The sequence below is a fragment of the Oryzias latipes genome, chromosome 14 (genome assembly GCF_002234675.1).
Source record: "Oryzias latipes chromosome 14, ASM223467v1".
Taxonomy (NCBI): Eukaryota; Metazoa; Chordata; class Actinopteri; order Beloniformes; family Adrianichthyidae; genus Oryzias; species Oryzias latipes.
Genome location: NC_019872.2, coordinates 21,370,848 through 21,390,450, shown reverse-complemented (window position 1 = coordinate 21,390,450; position 19,603 = coordinate 21,370,848). Strand labels below are relative to the sequence as shown.

Genomic DNA, 19,603 nt, shown 5'->3' with positions numbered 1-19,603 from the left:
CAAACCGCTGGGCCTCGGACCGTTCTGTGAGGCAGTTGGTACCGGGCCAAGCCCTATCTATTTCTCAAGTAACTAACAAAAAATACTGCAATACACAATAATTTAAAAAGAAACTAAAAAGCAAGGAACATTTACAAGCATATTAAACAGAATGAACTACATTCAAAAGGCAGACAGATGTTGTTGTTTCTCTTTCGGCTTTTCCCATCAGGGGTCGCCACAGCGAACGAGTCGCATGGTAAACTTGGGAATGTTTTACGCTGGATGTCCTTCCTGACGCAACCTTCTCAAAGCAACCTGGCTTGGGACCGGCACAGAAGTAGAGAAGGGAACAGGGAGCAGCCCGGAGTCAAACCCTGGTTTCACGGACGGAAGGCGCCGCAAACCAGCACGAGCTAAACCGGCTCCCCAAATGGCAGACAGATGAACAGAGCTAAATGACAAAATACTCATTTGTGCACACAAAGAGTTCATTACAACTACAGACCAAACCCACCCATGTGGCAGTGAAGGCACCGTGTATTTAAGTCCTCATTCCCAAATCCTGAGAAGCCAACAATTTTCTTTCTTCCAATCCAGCAAAGCCCCCAGTCAATGTTGCTTCAATCCAGAGCACCTGAAGCAAAACAACAAAAAAAAAGAAAACTCCTGCTCTTAACAAGATCCCAACAAGAGATAAATTACAATTCACTTACAATATGAAAAAAGAAAAAACAATACGCAAACATGACAATAGTTGTAATACCCACAAAATACTCATTTGTGGCGACAAATGTGTATTTTAAGGGGGCATTTCTATGTGATTGTCTGACAAAGAAAAGAAGCAAATTTTTAAAACAGAAGATATGTAAAATTATATTCTAACAAAAAGGGTAATAAGTATACACATAAGGAAGCTTCCAAAGTAGTGGTAGGTATTCAATACTTCAGAGTTGTTTAGAAATTAAACGATTTATTCAGCTGGAAGTGTGCTGACATTTTCAAGTTCAAAGGTTTTAAATTTGAGACTTTCCCTGTTTATTGTTAATGAGAATCAGCGTATGAAAACACAGAAGCAAATGAAAGTTTTCGAATTTAAGAGTCTGAAAGTGAATGAGGACCAACTTTAGTAAAACTCAACAAACTGTTCTGGTAGCAGTTAGGATCTAGAACAGAAAGCCATGGGCTGTCCCTTTGGTCAACCTTTGTCATAAAAAAGAACTACTACTGCCATCTAGTGTGAAACTGTTTTTCTACAGTTAGCTAACACAAAATACAAATGATTATAATTAGGGAAGTTTTTTACATTAGGGTTTTATTTGGTCTGTATTTTCATGGAATATGTTAATTAAAATTAATTAAGACCTAACGATAGCCACAAATAACAAACACTGACATGTTACTAGAGGCTGTTTCCACCATTTTCTGCAATGACAGCCAGACAGCAACGTCTGCTGCTCCTCACCAGCCTCATGATGTTTCTCTGAGGCGTTCCACTCTTCCACAAGTTCTACATGCAGTTCTGCAGGTCACTTGGGGGTCCGATCATCCAGTCTTTGCTTCAGCTGGTGTCAGACGTGCTCTATGGGATTCAGGTCAGAGGTCATTGGTGGTCATAACATTTGAGACACTCCTACTTCCTGACAATTCTGGCACCATGTGGTGGAGCGTTATCATCCATGAATAGAAAGTGGGGGGTGTGCTGGTGAAATTGGGGGAAGATGATGATTCTACGATGTTAAGAACATGCAGTGACTGGACCATCTTCAATAATCAAATTGGTTTTGCTCTGACTGGTGATGCATGCCCAGACTGCTGCAACTCCTCCACTAAAGCCAACCCTGTTGACCTCATCGTATCGCTCACCTCGCCTTCTCCAGCAACACTGACAAGCAACATTTCTGTGTAGGACACTCATCAGTGAACAGGACGGTAGACCATTGCTGCATTGTCCAGGGGCCTCATTTATAAACGTTGCGTACGCACAAAAGAAGGCGTACGCCACTCTCTACGCAATAGTTGAGATTTATAAAAAGCAAACTTGACGGGAAAATGTGCGGTCCTTCACGCAAGCTCTGACCCAGGCGTACGCACAAAAACGGGTGAAATGAGAAACGGCGACACCGTCGGCAGATGGAAGAAACACGTGAAAGTGAAAATGACAATACTGCCTCTCAGAAATTACATGACGACTTCACAAAGCAAGTCTCAAAATTGACAGCCTACACGAACACCCATTTGATCGATCAGCAGTGAAACAAATAAAAAAATCAAACGAAAATTACAACAGAAATTCAAATGAACACATATTTGCAAAAAGAAAAGTGAAATATTTTCTGCAATATTGGCATGTTGTGCAATTCATCCTCATAAATAATATAAATAATATAGTTAACAGAACGAAATAATGTACACAACTGACATTCCCGTCAATGTGTCCGTCTGGCGGAGCAGATATAGGAGCAATCAGACAGACAGATGGATAGATAGAGAGAGATGCATTAATTGTCCACTGGGGAAAGTTGTTTTCATAGTAAAACATTTCTTCATAAGCTACGGAATTATGGTATTCATGCATATGCCTTTAGTTTGTTTTATTTTTGATGAAACAATGTATGGCGTATGTCTCAACCATTCAGAAAGCAACAAGAAATTACATTTGCGCTGATCAATATCCCTTTTCCACGTCGATTATTACCGACATCTGTAGCTTGTCAGATGTAATTAAATGGATGGAAATAAAATGCCCCATCACAATGCGTAATGACGCACAATGGCTGATCTTGCGCTCTTAGAAGATGTGGCAAATGTAAGAATTCGGAGGGAACGCATCTTTAGACAGCAAGGAGACTTGCTGGCAAACGAGGACGAGTGGCTTATGAGCCGGTTCCGACTTCCTCTGCGGGCTTTTGGGGGTGTGTCACCCGGTGCATCTGGCGCGTCGGTGTCCCCCTGCGCCTCAGTCACCACTCCACTTAAAAGGGATTCCCCAATTATTGCCGCCAGTCTCTCATCAGGAGGGGTCAGCTCCTCCCCCCCCCCCCCCCCCACCCACACCCGTGGCAGACACGGGTGTGTGTGTGTGTGTGGGGGGGGGGGAGTTCAGCGCTAGACGTTTTCTTTGCCTTGACCAGTGGCGGTTCTACCCTGAATTACTCCCCGGGCGAAACCCTCCTCTGCCCCCCCCCCCAATAGAGTCACTTTGTCCATTTATTGTAACTGAAAATACAGTTGGGAAATATTTAATAAACACAAATAATCTGAAATAAATATTATAAACTACAAATCACACTAATAATACACTAGAATAAATGTAACTGCAGCACTAAGAACAGAAAACACTAACTAAAACCTAACCTTTGTGGCCTTCCTGATGCAAGCTTGTCAATAACGTCATCATATGAAATCTGCTCCCCCCCTGAATGATTGATACTAACAACAGCAGGTTAGTGAGTTGCTTCTGAGACATTGGTGATCTCGGGTATGACTTGATCAACTGGAGTTTTGAAAAGCTAACAGCAGCAGCAGCAGCAGCAGCAGCAGCAGCAGCATGCTACCATCACAGCTTATTTAACATTATAAACTAATATACAACAATAAAACACAACAAAAACGTTGTGTTACAGCAGAGCAGACAGACACACGAATCATAACTAATGTTACAAGTTAAGGCAGAGCAAACATTTAAGAATAAATATCTTAAAAAGGACGTTATTTGCAATATTTGGGCCTACTTCAGTTTTGGTCATGATAGACCAAACAAGAGATTTTTCCTCTGCAACGTTGTTGTTGTTGGAGGGCAGGTAGCATTCGAATTTAGAAAACGTGCATCTAGCTATGCGATAATACCCTTTTCTTTGTCTCTTTTCTCCTCTTCTTCTCTTTTCTTTCTAAATTGGGCACCAGCTTTGACCTTTTTTCTCCATATTTCAGATGTTTTTGCATTTAGCATAAATGTCCTGACATAGGTATCAAGTCTGTCGACTAAACCAACTGTCATCTAAGTGAAGAATTTTTTTTTTGTTTTCCCATTTTTTTTTGGGCATTTCACACAAAAATAACCAAAAAAGCTTGATTTTTTTTTTTTTATACCTTTTTTATACCCGCAGCCCCCCCCCGTTCGTCAAACATTTCCAGCAGGAGCGCGTGCAGCTGCACCCAGGGGCGCCAATTCGCTACATGGCGGCGCAATTTTTATTTTTATTTTTCATCAAGCACTGAGCCGCGGCCCGCGACCGTTGCCCCCCTGGAAGAAGATCCAGCCAGGTTTGCGCATGCGTTTTGCGCTCCGTGCTCACTTCTCAGCCTGCACCCTTCAGCCCGCGCCCCCTCCCTTCTCCTTCTTCACCCCGCGCCCCCTCCCTTCTCCTTCTCACACACATTTGCGTCTACTTCTCAAAGACAGGAGGGAGCGCAGCTGCGGGGCGGGGGCGCCGCCAGGTTTCAGGCTGTTACAAACTCTGTGATATAAGTAAACCAATAGTGGTGCATAAAGTATTTTACAAGAGCTGAGCCGCTGGCGCCGCCCCTCCGTAATTTTTCCGCCCCGGGCGATCGCCCGTATGGCCCGTGCCTAAAACCGCTACTGGCCTTGACTTTTCTTTTTTATTTCCTTCTTTCTTTTTTATTTCCTTCTTTTTCATTTCGGCCACGGTCCGAGGTTGTGAGGCTACAGCATTTACAGCGTCTGCCACTCACGTGCCATTTTGGCATACACTGTGCCCTCCAAACAACATTATTCTCCTCTTTTCCACCTCGCCAACGATAACTTCTACTTCACATTGAGTGAAGTTACGTTTTTTTGATTTTCTCTCCGTGTTTGGCATGGTTTCGCAATCAATGAATATTCATTTGTGGGCGTTTCGCGGACTATTTATGGGCAACTATAGGCGTGTCATGAGACCGCAAAAGCTGCGCAGCATTTAGAATTGGTTGTGATTTATTAAGGGAAAGATGCGTAGGATGTGCGTGCGCACGGTTTTATAACTCCGAATATTTCTGTGCGTACGCACATCCTCTGTTTCATCCGTACGCCACTTCTGACGCAAATCCTACGCAAAGTTTTATAAATGAGGCCCATGGTCTTGGTGTCAGTGGAGTCACCTTCAATGGTCGTCTGGCATTCAATTCAAAGCAGTAGAGTCAGTTGTGAATGGTTTATCTGTAAACCCTAGTACCCCTCACATCTGGTAAACAGGCCTGCAGCTGTGTGGTGTTAGCTAAACCATGTCTGAGGTCAGAGGTCCTTAGGGTCTGGTCATGGTTGTGGTCTGTCACTGGCAGGGCTCCACTCCTGGGTCTGTCTCAATCTCTGCCAGTAGTTCTGTGTCTGGATGCAAGTCTGCTGATGACACTTTGAGACACGTTCACCTGCAACATCTGGCTGTCTACTATCAACATGAAGGCGCTATGACCAGGCGGTGCTGGTCGTCCGTTAAGCCACGTTGCGTGTTCATGGCTGTTTGAATGATGAACCTGGAATGACTTGCTGATAAAATCAGCTTTTTCTATCCACAGAATGTTGACATTGATAACACACTGAAAAGGTTCAAACCAACGATCTTAATCTGATTCCTCTTGTGACATTATTAAAGCAAACAGAGCACCTTAAATATCTTCCAGTTCTGTTTATTTTCAGGTTTAATAAATAGTACAATACAAAGAATGAATTGAACCAAAGGCGCGATGCATTACTTGGAATAAATGAAGATGTTTGCAGAGTATCATAGTTGAGTTACATCTGTTCACAATGCAGCGCCCACAGATGAACCAGACCGCTCGGATAGAAAGGAAGACTTCGGCTGATCCCTGATTCTATTGCCAGCTGGCAGATGGGCGCCACTGCTGCCTCGATACCATCACACATATCTTCTCCAACCAGAAAAAGGGTGAGGATTCCTGATAGGGGTCTAAATAATGCAGAAGCTGCAAATAAATAATGGATTCAGGGACAAAGGTGCGGTCATGCTCCAGGCTAAGCTGTCCATCCTCGCTGCAGGCAAACACCACAGCATCCCGAAGAATACATCACAATGGATAGAGTTTATGCTAGTCTGGATGTGGGAGACGCTTTGGACGAATTTAACAGGCAGCACATTCTGCCTGAAAGGACCCCCCCCCCCCCCCATCAGTGTCAGACATGCCAAAAAAAAGCATCAAAGCATAATCAATCCTGATTCAATAAGTTAATAAATAAATAACCCAATAAATAATGAAATACATAAATAAAATTTCATAAATAGCTGAGGTGCATGAAGACAGTTTGCAGTTTTCCTAAGGAGTTTCATCTGCAGAGTGGGTATGCATACCCACACAAAAAAACCCAAAAAGGTGAACTGGATCCTTTGATCTAGGGCCATCAGAGCTAAAGTCTTGATCCTCTGAGGATCCACTCCCCGCCCCCCCAAGAACCATGCTGAACAAAGCTCCTGGAGCTGAGTGGAGGATTCAATGCATAGTTTACAAAGCCAGAACACAAAGGAGTTTACATCTATACAGATATCTATACATGAAAGTTGGAATCATAAAAAAGTTCCTGTTTTGTTCTCACTTCTCTTGATCGGTGGGCATCTGTGACATGGAAGTGTTTGAGGGGATGGACACATGATGAGAACAGAACCCTTGAACTGTGTTTTTTCTCTTCCTTTTGTCATCTTAGAGCTCCTTTTCAAAGGACATATATATATATGCGGTATTTATATATGTATAAATATTCGTGAAGGATACAGTTGCTGATAAAATCGTTTTTGGTTGCCTCGAGGAAGATGGGTGGAAAAGTGCTGACAGAGTGGGATTTGTTCTTTGGGCTCAGCCAATTCATTTTAGATCAGTGGAAATCTTTTTTGACTTTTTTGACCATGTGAAACTGACGACCAAGTTTACAGCGACGTGCTGTTCGTTTGTTCCAGGCTCTGTGCCGAGGAGAGTCCAGGGAGGAAGAGTTATGGGCCCCGGGTTTGGACAGCAGTGTGGCAGCTGAACTGCGGCTCAGTGCCAGAGTTCCTCGTGTGTGCGTGCGTTGCAGTCAAAAGCCCGGGCTGTCGTAGCTGCTGCGGCTGTAGTAGGTGTGATGGCTGCGTGAGCGGCTGCGGCTCCAGCTCCGGCTCTGGCTGCGACTCCGGCTCCAGCTGCGGCTGCGGCTGGGACTTCTGCTGTGGCTGTAGCTGCTGTAGCTGCGGCTGGACCGCGACGGACTGCTGTCGAAGCTGGTTGATGAGGGGCTGGGGCGGTAGTATGGGATTGGACGCTTCCGGGCGCTGGGCGGGGCATGGAGAAAGGGGAGGGGTGTCATACAAAAGCAGTTGGACGTGTTAGTCTCTTTCAGAAAGAGTTTGATTAATGATATTAGATCATAGAAGCATTAGATTTATGATCAGAACAGATTCTGAAAGACAATAGCTGTGTGGGTTAAAAAAAGCTCTTTATGCTCTCTCTCACACACACACACACACACACACACACACACACACACGTTTGCACCCCCCCCAAAAACCTGCAGTGTTAGTAAAAGCTAAAGCTTAGATTACTGTGTTAGCAGCCACCCTGGATGTGCTTCCTGTAAGGTAATTAGCAAGTTAGCTTTCAGACAAACCTCTTTTCAGTGAAATCCAACACCCAGACATCAACAGTGAACAGTGAGGGACAAATAAATGCTATCAAGGTGTCACTCTATTCACTGACACCATTAAAAACAAGCAAAATGTTCCAAATTATAGAAAATATGCCTTTGATTCAGCACAAAACTGGTTAATGAAGTAAGAAAATTAATTCTATCTAAAATTCCTACACTTGTAGTCACTCCAGGATTATTTTGGGGTCTAAATACCTGGAAAAAATCCCAAATGTTATAACATTTTAAATCAACTTCAACTGTTTCTTAAATTTAGAAAGAAATATATCTATGGTATACAAAGTCAAACTTTGGCAAGAATACAATTTTAATGGTTATTAGCAAAACTTTTGTTTTCCTAATGATTTTTTTTTCTTTTTCGTGCAAGACAGAAAAAAAAACAACTTTACGATATTGCCTTTTCTCCAGATTCATTTTGATGCCTCCTTTTTATGGCTGCTATATGAATTCATAGCCTTCCCCAGGTTTTACAATAAAGAGAGTAATAACTCCATTAAACCTTGATAGCACTTTCCCTCTTGTGTCCTTCGGTTCTGACATTAGAGGGTAAAGACTGTGAGCTTCAGACTTGACGTGAGTTTCAGAGGCGATATGAAGGTGCAGAGAGGACAGGGTTAAAAATAAAAACAAGTGGAGAGCAGGTTTACTCAAGAGGGGGTGTTGATGGTGTGCTGCTCAGCTAATCTCCAGGAGTCAGGCGAGCAGAGCTTGCTGCTCAACTGTTACCGAGGTAACGGCTCTGCAGCAGCAGAGTTCAGCAGCATCCCATCGTCTTGGAGTGAGGACCTTTAAAGCTGGATTTAGAAAAGAAAGACAAAAGTACACACACTTTGACTTGTGTCTGTGAACACACACTTGTTGGAGGAAACCAAAACACTTAAAAAGCAGTGACACTCCTTTTTCTGACTTCAACAAGAGGCTTTTGTGGGAAAAGAGAGAAAAACAAATAGTTTAAAATAGTAAAAGATTGTTAAGAAAATGTGAAAGCGTTTTCTCCTTTGAAGACCTTCACCCATGACGATTGTGTTTAGCGTTTTTAATATGTTCTAGTGGCATTTTCCTGATGACGGAGGACATGTATTTAGAAAATTAAGCTTGAAATTGCCTTTCTCAGTATTTCTCAGTTCAAATGATTCTGCATCAGAATCAGATGCAAATTGCAATTTTACAAGAGATCTTATTTGTGACGTTGAAAATTTGCTGGGTGGGCCACAAGCTCCCTGGAAGGTAAGGGGGTGTGGGGTTGCTTTGCACCATCAGTCCCGGCCACAACTTACAACTCGGAGGCGAATTTCTAACGAACTCCTGCCGCTCTGCAGTAACTATGTCATGGAAAACAACAAAGGGGTTCTGACTTGGGCTAAAAACAGCATAATCACAATTAAAAGACGCTTACATTTCTTCCTTGACATGTTTCTGGGCATTTCAGAGTAATTTTGATACGACTGTTGACAATTCATGAGCAAAAATCATACATGAAACAATGTGTTTCACTTAACTCCTACTCTCTGAATCTCATCTCTGCTGATGGCAGTTAACCGCGCCAGCAGATTAATGAAGGCTTGTAGATAACTCTCATTTGTTCAGCCTCTGTATTGCAGTCATTCTGTGTGTTCGATGAACTGATTCAAATGTATGAAGCAGTTTGTTTGACTGAGTTTCCAAAGACTGCTTCCATTTGTGCCCACAGCTGTTTGATTTGACTCCTCTCAAGGACTGAACAGGTTGCAGCAGGAGCTCCTCCACAGCTTCTCTTTTTCTTTTTCTTGTTTTTGTTTTGCAGCAGCAGAATGACTTCAGTCTCCGCGTGAGAGCAGGGCTGCAGGACATAACACAACATTTTCCAATCACCTGGTAATCCTTCGCGCCTCCATGAAGCTGGGTGAATCTCTTCTTCTCTTCCTGATGGGAGAGTAGCTGCGTGAGCGGCGACGAGCTCTGCTTTCAGCATCAGAGCGATTGGCGCTGTCCCTCTCCCTGCATGATGGAGAAATTCTTAGGAGGTGCTGAGTCTAAAGCGAGGACGACGAAGGAGAAGGAAGGTGAGGTCTCACCTGGAGTTCATCTGTCGGTGCGGGGACCTGACCTTGCTGGGGCCACAGTCTTTGGAGGCGGAGCGAGAGGACGAGCGGCCGCTGCTCCAGGAGCTGCTGCGCTGGCGCAGGTTTACTTTGCTCTGGGACTCCCTGCTCTTCCGACCTGACACGTGGGAGCGCCGCCCTGGAGAGGCCGATGGACTTCTGTGGTGTGCCTGAGCCCGACCAGAGCGATGGCGGCGCTTGGAGGAGTGGCCTTTTGTCCTGGATTACAGGAAATGGGCAAATATGATAGTAAATATACCTCAGTAGACACACTTAAAACTGTTCCTGCAGCAATCTAAGAGCAGATAGTGAAACAATGTGCGCATGTATAGAACAGGTGTAAAAAACACCTAAACTGCTCAAATGTTTTTATTTGGCATAAAGAGTTTTCAAGGATGACTCAGAAAGATGTCATGAATGGTGAGAGATTTATGGGATTATGTGTAAACTGCAAACAGCAACAAACTCATGCTGCATTCAAATGCTGGTTAAAAGTTGAGAAATTTGAGCTTTAATTAGCATTGCTGTTGTTTCCAGCAGATAAACACAGAATAAAAAAAATCAACCTTTATTTCAACTCAAACACACACTATAAACATAAAAAAAATCCCTAAATAAATCTCCATTTTTTTCATTTAAAGCCCCCTGGGGGAGCGATGAGCTGCAGACACCGCCGTGCTCTGGAGCCATTTGGTGATTTTTTTCCCCCCAATTCAACTCCTTGATCCTGAGTGTCAAGCAGGGATGCATTGGGTCCCATTTTTAGTCTTTGGTATGAAAAGGCCTGGATGTGAACTCACAACCTTCCAGTCTCAAGGGTGGAAACTCCATCACAAGGCCACTGAGCTGGCATTCGGGGATATTATTATCCTAATAAGTCATAAATTTGATTTTTGCATAGAAAGCAGCAGAAGAGGATGTTTTAAAAACACAGACATCTTTAAAATTGGTTTGACGTGTCCTCTTTTTAGCTGATGCAACAATAAGGCGTGCGGCAGCAAATCTTCTGGAGAAGCTTGATTCTGGAGCCTAGCAGCTCTGTTGGAGGAGCTCTGAAGAAATCAAGCAGAGAAATGACAAGTACCCAAACACGGAGGTTGGCTGCGTGAATCTCAACCATGACAGACACAAATGAAAACAATTTTCCTGACTGAGTGTCTGTTCAGCTGGAAAACTGTCAAAGAGAGCTGCAGCAGCTCCATTCAACACTCAGTGAGAAAGCTGAGTGTCTCAGATTAAGGCTTTACAGTGTAAAGACAATCATGTCTGCAATTTTCCAGAAAGGGAATCATTTTACTGACTCTGACAATAGCTTTATAAACTCTTCAACTGCAATTTCTTACTCACAGATTTAGTTATAAAATGATCCTTCCTTGATATCAGATATCAACTGTTTTCATAATGAATGCACAAATTGAACTGTACATATAAAAACACACACATAAACTGTGACAAATCTGTACATATTTGTGAATATAAATCTGAATGGTGTGGGGAGGTACTTGGTTGTGTTGGGGATTAAGATTTAAATGGAATCAAATGAGTGTTTATACATGACAAATGAGTGTCAGATGTCTCCATGTGTGCATGTTTCTATGTGTATAATAATCTATATGTGTAATTATATGCCTATATGTTAGGGGTTTCGTATTATCGAGTCAATTGTGATTAATTAATCACAGATAGGTTAGTGTGTTTTTTCAAATTGCGTTAATCTGATTTTTTTATCTGTAACTATTGACGTGTTCTGAAAAATAAAAAATAAAAAAGATCCAACTTTTTACTTGATTGAAAAGTTTATTTGAACTCAGCTGAAAACGCCTTTTACATTGCTTCCAGTGCAAGTCCTGGTGTCTGTGTACAGCTGAGTACACGGCGCGTTTCGCGTTGCTGCTGTAAGGTTGTCCATGAGACTTTGTAATTACAGGAACAAAGCCTGACAAGGTGTATGTCTTCCTTTAATAATGGGGTAAGTAGACGGATGATTGCAATTTACGGGTAAACTTTGGAAAAAGGTATGCCAACATTTATTTTGGTTTTAATAAGAAGTTTTAAGTCAATATTTTTGGATTACTCAGAAAAGTCTTCCTACAGTTTTATGTGTTAAATTATAACACAGTGTACCTCATGTTTTGTTCTTGCGTTTTAGTTTTTCTTAATTGTTAAAAATAAAAAAAATCCCCCTTGTTGGTGTAAAAGTTAAAACAGGAAGTCTTTTATATTATTTAATCTTCATAAAGCAGTTTTTTTAGCTGTATTTTGATCTTTTACTGTGACAAAATGTCACAAATTTGAATAAACACATATTAAAACGGCGCTTTACAGCAATTTTTAGGTTAAAAAAAGTTTAGATTAAAAATAGATTAATTCGAATAATTAATTACAGATCACGATTAATTAATCGCACAAAAAAATCGCATGACAGAGCTAGTATAAGGGTATCTGAAACTGAATGTGCACTCATTAGAGAAAATACAGGGCTACAAAGTAGATGCAGGTATACATTTGGGGCGTTCACTTCTTCTCACTCCCTATTTAGTTTATATATATTTTTTCATATTTTTCATTTTGAAGTATATGTCCGAAATAAAATATTATCATCATCAACTTACAAGCAAATAAATCTTCTGACAAACTATTTTATCACTATCATTGTCTGGAGTCATTCAGTAGCCTCACACCTACAGGCAATTTAGAAGGACCAATTATGGTAACCTATGAAGCATATTTTTGGACCGTAGGAGGAAACCGAAATGCACAAGGAACACATGTAAGCTCCACACAGTAAGGTCCCAGTCGGGATTTGAACCAGGATCGACTCGCTGTGAGGCAAAAGTGTATACCACAGCTCCACTGTGCAGCCCAATTATGTTTGTAAAATTCAAATATAATTTTGTACAGGTAAAAAATATCAGTACACATGTTTTCATAGAAGAAGAAGGCCTTTTTACTTTCTCTGGTGGCGTGCGTTTCTCCCTCTGTGGGCGTGGTTGTGCTGGGAGTTGGCTGAGTCGCTGCTCCGAGCAGGGGAGTGGGAGCTTTTCCTCTGGCCTCTCTGCCCCCCTCTCCTCCCTGGCCCCTGGGTAATGGAGCCCCCCACGGCTGGCATCCTGCTGTCCACAGTCCCAGCCTCGCCTGCCTCGCACGTCTGTGCCGTCTGGCTCCTGCTGGTGGCGCTGTGGATCTTGTGCTGTTTCAGCACAGAGGACTGGCTAGCAGTCAGTAGATTGAGCCTCTGCAGAGACAGGATGACCAACCAAGGAAAAATAATAGAAAGAAAACAAAAAAAAAGAAAAAGATAAAGCAGCATTAGAGAGTTTTCAGGTTTGGAAGTGAGAGCTATGGTGTACTTGCCAAAAGAAGGTAAACATCTAAAAGAAAAAGATCTAAGTTTTTCTCCATATGGCTTAAAGATTGTCCTCTATGGTGCAGCACATGCAATACTTGGCATGCAAAACCATAATGAGTTGAAGAAATCAAAATCGCAAAAACAAACAAAAAGAACTAGGAAGAGTAGGAAGAGGGGGGAAAAGAAAACAAAAGTGTGAAATAAGTTCAGAGCAGAAAAAAGAGAGCTACAGAGTTTGAGAGTAGAAAAAGAGGACTTGTTCTGTACATTTTTTTTCTTTTTTGGTAATGGCTAAAAAAATGAAACAAAACAAAGAGAAGACAACTGACAGAACATCACAGAAATGGAAGGAACAAAATAAAGATCACAATTATTGAATCAATCAGAAAACAAATTGTCTGCTACTCAATTGTCTCTCTGTGGATTTATCTTTTCCTGAGGACATTTGCTGAGGAGTGAACAGCGACCCATTGTCTTTGATTTTTTTTTTTTAACGGTTACTCTTGTTTAACTCCCTTCTGGTTATCATCCACTTACCAATAAAATGGTATTCCCTCCTTTAGTAGGTAAGGTATGAAGAAAAGGGAAAAGTGGGGCAACATAAGTGCATCATTAGATTCACAAAATGCAAGAGAAAAAGACACAAAACCCTTCCCTGCCAGTGACTCATGAGACAATGCATGGAAATTAAGAGAAAAGAACTCAAAAAGCAAAGAGGAAAACCACAATGTGCAGGGGAGTCCCTCACACAGGGAGCGAATCCTCCGGGCCCAAACACCAGCCGTGAAAATCACACAGCGGTTTGCTGAGCAGAGTTCAAACATCTCATGTTTTTACCTTCTCACCTCCGTTAAGTGTATTTCTACGCTCTCTGTTTGACGTGTTTACACGTTAACCACCTCTGGGTTTGAGCTCATGGAGTTTTTTTTAATACTCTTACGTAAGTTTCCATTGGTTTCCAAGGAGCTGTAAACATCAGTGAGCAAGAAGTTCTTTCTGAAACGGATGTTTCAGTTACATTTCCTGACAATTTGAAATCATAATTTTCCTTAAAACCAGATAAAAAAAATAATAACCCTTAAACTTTGGAATATCACAACAAAATCATGAACCAGAAAGATCCTCCTTTAGTGTGCAACCTTTTTTTTTAAAGGATAAAGCCAGCGTTGTTAAACATTGTCTCTGTTTACAGATTCAAACAGGAAAGACCAAATCCAGAATCCAAAAACTTGTTTTACATGTACATACAGGTTTACATGTTTTTCATTTAATCAACTTCACAACTGACTGAAAAATGTGAAAAATATGACTATTTTAGACCCTGGTAGCAAAAAATCAATGTTTTAACCAACGCCATAAGTTGCTTTAAACAAACTTGGAAGGAGAAGTTCGATAGTAACAAGTAAAAGCGAGTAAACAAACGAGTAAAAGGGGATTTATACCTGTGATCTTTACTAAGGATGTGCAGCAGTTTTTATCACATAGTTTCTTCCTTTCTGGGTTTCATTTGTCAAAACTGACATAAGTGACGACAATCCTTTGTCATGTGGTTTAAATAAGACATAAATGTGAAGTCAAGAGAGTCATGAAAAATGATTCCTCTGCTCTTCCTCTCTTACAATCCCTTTTGTTAAATTCAACACACATATATTTTGTGGACCATAACAGGTTCAAGCAACACAGATTGAACCTGATAAACTAAAGAAACACTATTTAAACTTTGGGCACTACTAAGTACCACCTCTGATTTAACAGCCTGTATCTTTTTTAGCTATAGAAATAACAGTTTTCTGTCTTCATCTATTTTTCAGACTATTATGGAGAAATGTGGTTCTTTGCTTCATAGCTTAACTTTTATACGACCTTTTTTAAGTTAAATTTTAATTGGTGTGCAGTTTAGACCATAAAATAAAACATTTCAAACCCTAGAATCTTTGTCTTTGGTTACTCTGTTGCTCATTTGCCGAGCAGATGGCTTTACACCTGTCTCTAGAATCCTCTCATATAGAAAGGAATCTCAGTTATGCAAAAATTCCGTTTAAGCCTTAGTCACATGTGGGTTTTTGGGTTGTCTGGGCCCATAGAGGGCTGTAAACAGGAGTGGCTGCATCGTAAGAGGAGTGCGGGTGTGTCTAGCAGTTCCCCTTGAGGCCACCTCAAGAGACATCATGAAAATAGAGCATATGATTGTCATGTGTGTGGTAACTGTATTATGAAGTATTTGTCACGTTCATCTGAGTTGCTGGCACTTATGACATTCAGGTGTTGCTGTCATCTGGTCCCCTTATACCACTTTCTAGTCGTTGGTAAGGTGCAAGTGTCTACTACGTCCTGTAGGTCACAGCGTGCCCGAAGAAAAAATGTGCTTGAATATTTTCTTTGAATAGTGATTTGACCATTTTTCACCCACAGAAAGCTGATCTCTGCCCGTTTCCTGAGCAGTAGGGACTAAGGCTTTATGTTGGGGTGAAACCATCACCATCATCCCACCACAGCATCCACGAGGATGGATATGAGGTGTTTATTATAACTTTTTTTTTACGCAAAATTGTGTTTGATTTTTTTAAAGTGGTAACTGTGGGGTGTTTGCTTAAATTGACTTACGGTCATTCTGAGACAAAAAAAGCACTTCAAAATAAAGAAAAACCCTTCCAAATAAACTTGACTTATTTATTAGTCTCCTGTTGATTGTCTTCAGTGAGGCACATCAGGTTTGGTGTCAGGATCTGGGATTTGGGTTGTGCTTTCTGGTTTGGTTCTGGGTATGCTTTGGGTTTAGATTAGATTAGGTTCTGTTCCTCAATGTAACTATGACACTATGTCTAATAATCTCAAATGTTTCTGTTTGACCCAGCTATGTCTAAGTATTTCGGCTCATGGTTTTCAGTTGTTATGAATAAATCCTCAGGCTTTTCACCCCTTTATGTCAGCTCTGTCATATCTTGGTTCTGTTCTTTTGTTTCAAGTCAAAATTTAGATCATTGATTCACCTAAACTCTTCGATCCTGTGAAAGCAGTAAGAATATACTTAGCATGACCTTTTGCTCAAATTTCAACACCTAAAAAAATATGTATTATTTTGTATTTAAGTTGAGTTGATTTTATTTTATTTAACCTGCCTTAGTCGTGTGCTTTTTATGCTTTTAGTAAAGTAATTACAGTGGACTGCATATGAAATTTAAGATGAAAGACAATGCAAAAAGCTCACAAGTTCATGCAAAAATACTGGAAGTTAGCTCTCTAAACTCAAAAGATAGGATGCACTAAATAAATAAATGTGACATCCTCAATACCTCTATACATATTTTGAAACTGTTCAAATATATATTTTATAAACCCGCCGCTCCAGGATAATCAAACTGTTCACTCATAGTGGATTTGGTCTTTTGTTTGGATTTGTTTATGGTGAGACAAAACCTGCTGGTGCCAGCACTATCCTTTAAGCAGGAAGAACTTTTCCAGCGAAAACAGACCTGAGATCTGAGAGTTTCAGAGCTCAAAGTGGGGAAGCTCAGTGACACTTTGCTTATGGGAAGTAACCCTCCGAAGCTGTTTTTCTTTTTTTAAAGGATGAAAGCAAATAAAGCAGGCTCTTCCGCATGCATTATGAAGTGCAGCATTAAACACTGCGTGATCGACAGAAGCATTTTCTGATTCGTACTGAAAGAGGAGCCTTTTCCACGAAACTAAGCGATTTAATAAGAAAACACACAACCACTGGTGCTTCAGACATTTGTTAGAAACAGTCGAGGAAATCAATGTGGTGGAAATCATATGGCAGATTATCTAAATCACCAACAAACAGAGAGATGCTGGACAAACAGAAATGCATTCTACCAGAACAGAAAAGAAAGGGGGAAAAAAAATGGACCTGCAAGATAAAGTGGGAAACTGGACTTCAGAATGAAGTTAGGGAGGAAAGAGAAAAACCAGAACGCCATGTAATCCAATCTTTTGAGAGTCAAATCATAAATGATGAATCCAAATTAATTTGGTTTGAAGACCATCAGTGAACAACAGAAAGAGAGAAAGAGAGAGAAACATTGACGTCACTCAGGCTAGGGTGCTTGTCACATTCTCATCTGCATAAAGATCACGTGCGTAGGCAAAGCGTTACCTACCTTCCATTTCAATCAGTGACACGTATGCAATATCAACAAAAACAAAAACAAAAAAGGAAAGAAAGAAAAAAGGGAGAAAGGAATGTTCTCCGCAGCGAAATGGGAAAAAGACAATGACCTCTTTTAGTATCAAAGCTACAATATTTGGTCCAGAGACTGAGGAGGAATCAGCAAAAGAAGATAGAAGAGGGGAGAAGAGACCCAGACGGAATTCAAACTCAAACGGAGAGATGAATCTATGGACTACATGATTTGCTTTGTCTTCTTCGCTTAAACAAATGCAGCCATAATTGTTTCCAAACAGATGTTGGGGTGGAGTGGGATAACTGTCATATTAGCGGAGGTAAGGGGAGGATGGCATGCAGAGCTGATGTGACAGAAATGTTAGAAAAAGAGCATTAAAGTGGAACGCGAATCACATGGGACACAGATGAGCAGCAGCAAGGGGTGGGGGGGATGTTGGGAGGGCACTGCTATGATGGACAAACGGCAGAGTCGGCATCTTTGAGAGGGACCCCACTGACAGTCAGGCCTTTATGTATACTTCAGACTTTTTCTGTCATATTCTTGGTGCATCACCATCAACGCAGAGGAATGCAGTCTACTGGAGCTCTTTAAAAACAAGGGTGGATGAGGGGGGGGGGGGGTTGTTTACACTTTACATAGCTTCAGGAAAATCACACTTGTGTTAATAAATGCGTGAGATGTCCCAGTTCTTCTCATAAATCAAAGGCTTTCTGTTCAAAGGCATTCATTAGTAATGACCAAGAGGACCACAAGAGGGCTCTTTTCTGGAATTGTTTGTTCGCCATGTGGGACGCAGTTGTCAAGCGTCCCAGAAAAGCTCGGAGAAGTGTTAGTAAGTCCACGTTCTGCAGGAGGGTTTTTTTAGGAAGTGATAGAAATCCTTTTTCAAAAAGCCTCTCAGATGTGTCACCTATTATTTTAAATTGATGCGTAAAGTTGATCAAACCTGACTGTTTGCTCCACGCGTGTGTTTTCAAAAACACTATTGTTACAAAGATGAATTTTAGATAACACATTAAAAACCCTAAAACCCTCAAAATGTATTTTTAAAACTTTAATACATTAAATAACACGGCAGCATCCATTTTGTGAAAAAGTGGGTATGAATTGACTTCATTTCGCTGAACCCAGAAGTAAACTATTTCTATGGGTGACGTCACACTCACTTGGTCTCAATTTCCCTTGTATGTATGATTAGTTTATTGTTACTCGCTTTACTGTTACTCTTAGTGTTATCATGCTTTTTGGTGATGTTCTGACTCTATTTTTCTAAGCTTTTTCACAATTTCTTTTTTTCTAAAAGTCACTCAGACTTAGACAAACAAAGGGGGCAATTCTTTTAAAGCCTGCCATTTATGCATCTGCAATGCAAAAACAGAACACTACTCTACTTTTGGTCTGTCCAGAGCAGCTATGGAACCTTTTTACAACAATGTTCCTCTAGGTTTATACACCTTGGAATAGTAAGATACGTGCAGTATTTGTAACTTAAAGACCCACTCTAATGAAATTGTGCTTTTGGTGTTGTGGGATTTTCTCATGATGGAGGAAATATAATAGGAAAATTATTTTCAAAATTGCATTGCTGAGTATTTCTTCATTCAAATTGGGGTAAATCAGGAGCAGGCAAATAATGCTCTTTGAAAATGCTAGTAGTTGCTACAAACAAACTATAATCGGTGAGCCACAGTCTGCCTGCTCCGCTCTATTCTGATGCATCTTCTTGCAAACAAATAGATCTATGTAGGTTTTTGTTTTCCTGTTCTGAGCTGGAATCGCATTCGCCAATGTTAGCTTGAGGGTTGTGATGGGCTGTAAGCTAGCGGGAACAAGTGTAAAGGAGCGTTGATGGGAAACTATGCCAGGCTTACTCCGCACCAACAGCCACAACTTAGAGGCAAATTTCTGATGAACTCCTGCTGCTCTGCAGAAACTATGTCCTAGAAAATGACACAGGTTTGTTTTTAATTTTGGCTAAAAATGGCAAAGTTATGATTAAAAGACGACTGGTAACACTTTTACAATAGATTAAAAGATAATTGAAGTGGGACTTTAATGATTTCCTCCACCTGCATAAGGTAACATCGAGTAGTTAATCAAATCATTTCAGCTGAATTTCGAAGCTTTTTTGGTGAAAAGGCTCGGAGGATAAATTTCTGCTTGACAGAAACATGCCTGTGTCTGAGCTCTAACCTTGCTTCTTTCTAAGTTTTCTGAAGTACTGCCTCCCACACAGCGGATCAGACAGTTCCCAACCGGGCAACTACAGAAACACAAACTGAGATGAACAGATGAAAAGCCAGAGCTGCTACGCACAACATTTGCTATGTCAAACAACTCAAACTTTGGCTGATCTGTCACACGTCCTCCTGAGTGCGCCATCACTTTGACATGTAAAAACCTGAAAGGTTGGAGC

General features: G+C 41.1%; 1 protein-coding gene across 2 annotated transcripts in view; it reads right to left on the bottom strand.

The window, feature by feature from the left end:
- Window positions 1-5,591: 5,591 nt before the first annotated feature.
- srrm3 (serine/arginine repetitive matrix 3) overlaps window positions 5,592-19,603 on the bottom strand; it is a 100,899-nt gene continuing 86,887 nt past the window's right edge. The window contains exons 11-14 of one of the 2 annotated variants that reach the window (XM_011483759.3): window positions 12,642-12,925; window positions 9,664-9,909; window positions 9,461-9,586; window positions 5,592-7,235 (exon numbers count right to left, since the gene is read on the bottom strand). In XM_011483759.3, coding sequence (XP_011482061.2) covers window positions 7,004-7,235; window positions 9,461-9,586; window positions 9,664-9,909; window positions 12,642-12,925 — 888 coding nt within the window. In that variant the 3' untranslated portion in view covers window positions 5,592-7,003. Of the gene's footprint in view, window positions 8,404-9,460; window positions 9,587-9,663; window positions 9,910-12,641; window positions 12,926-19,603 lie in introns of both variants that reach the window. The other variant, XM_020709052.2, reaches the window with a different exon arrangement.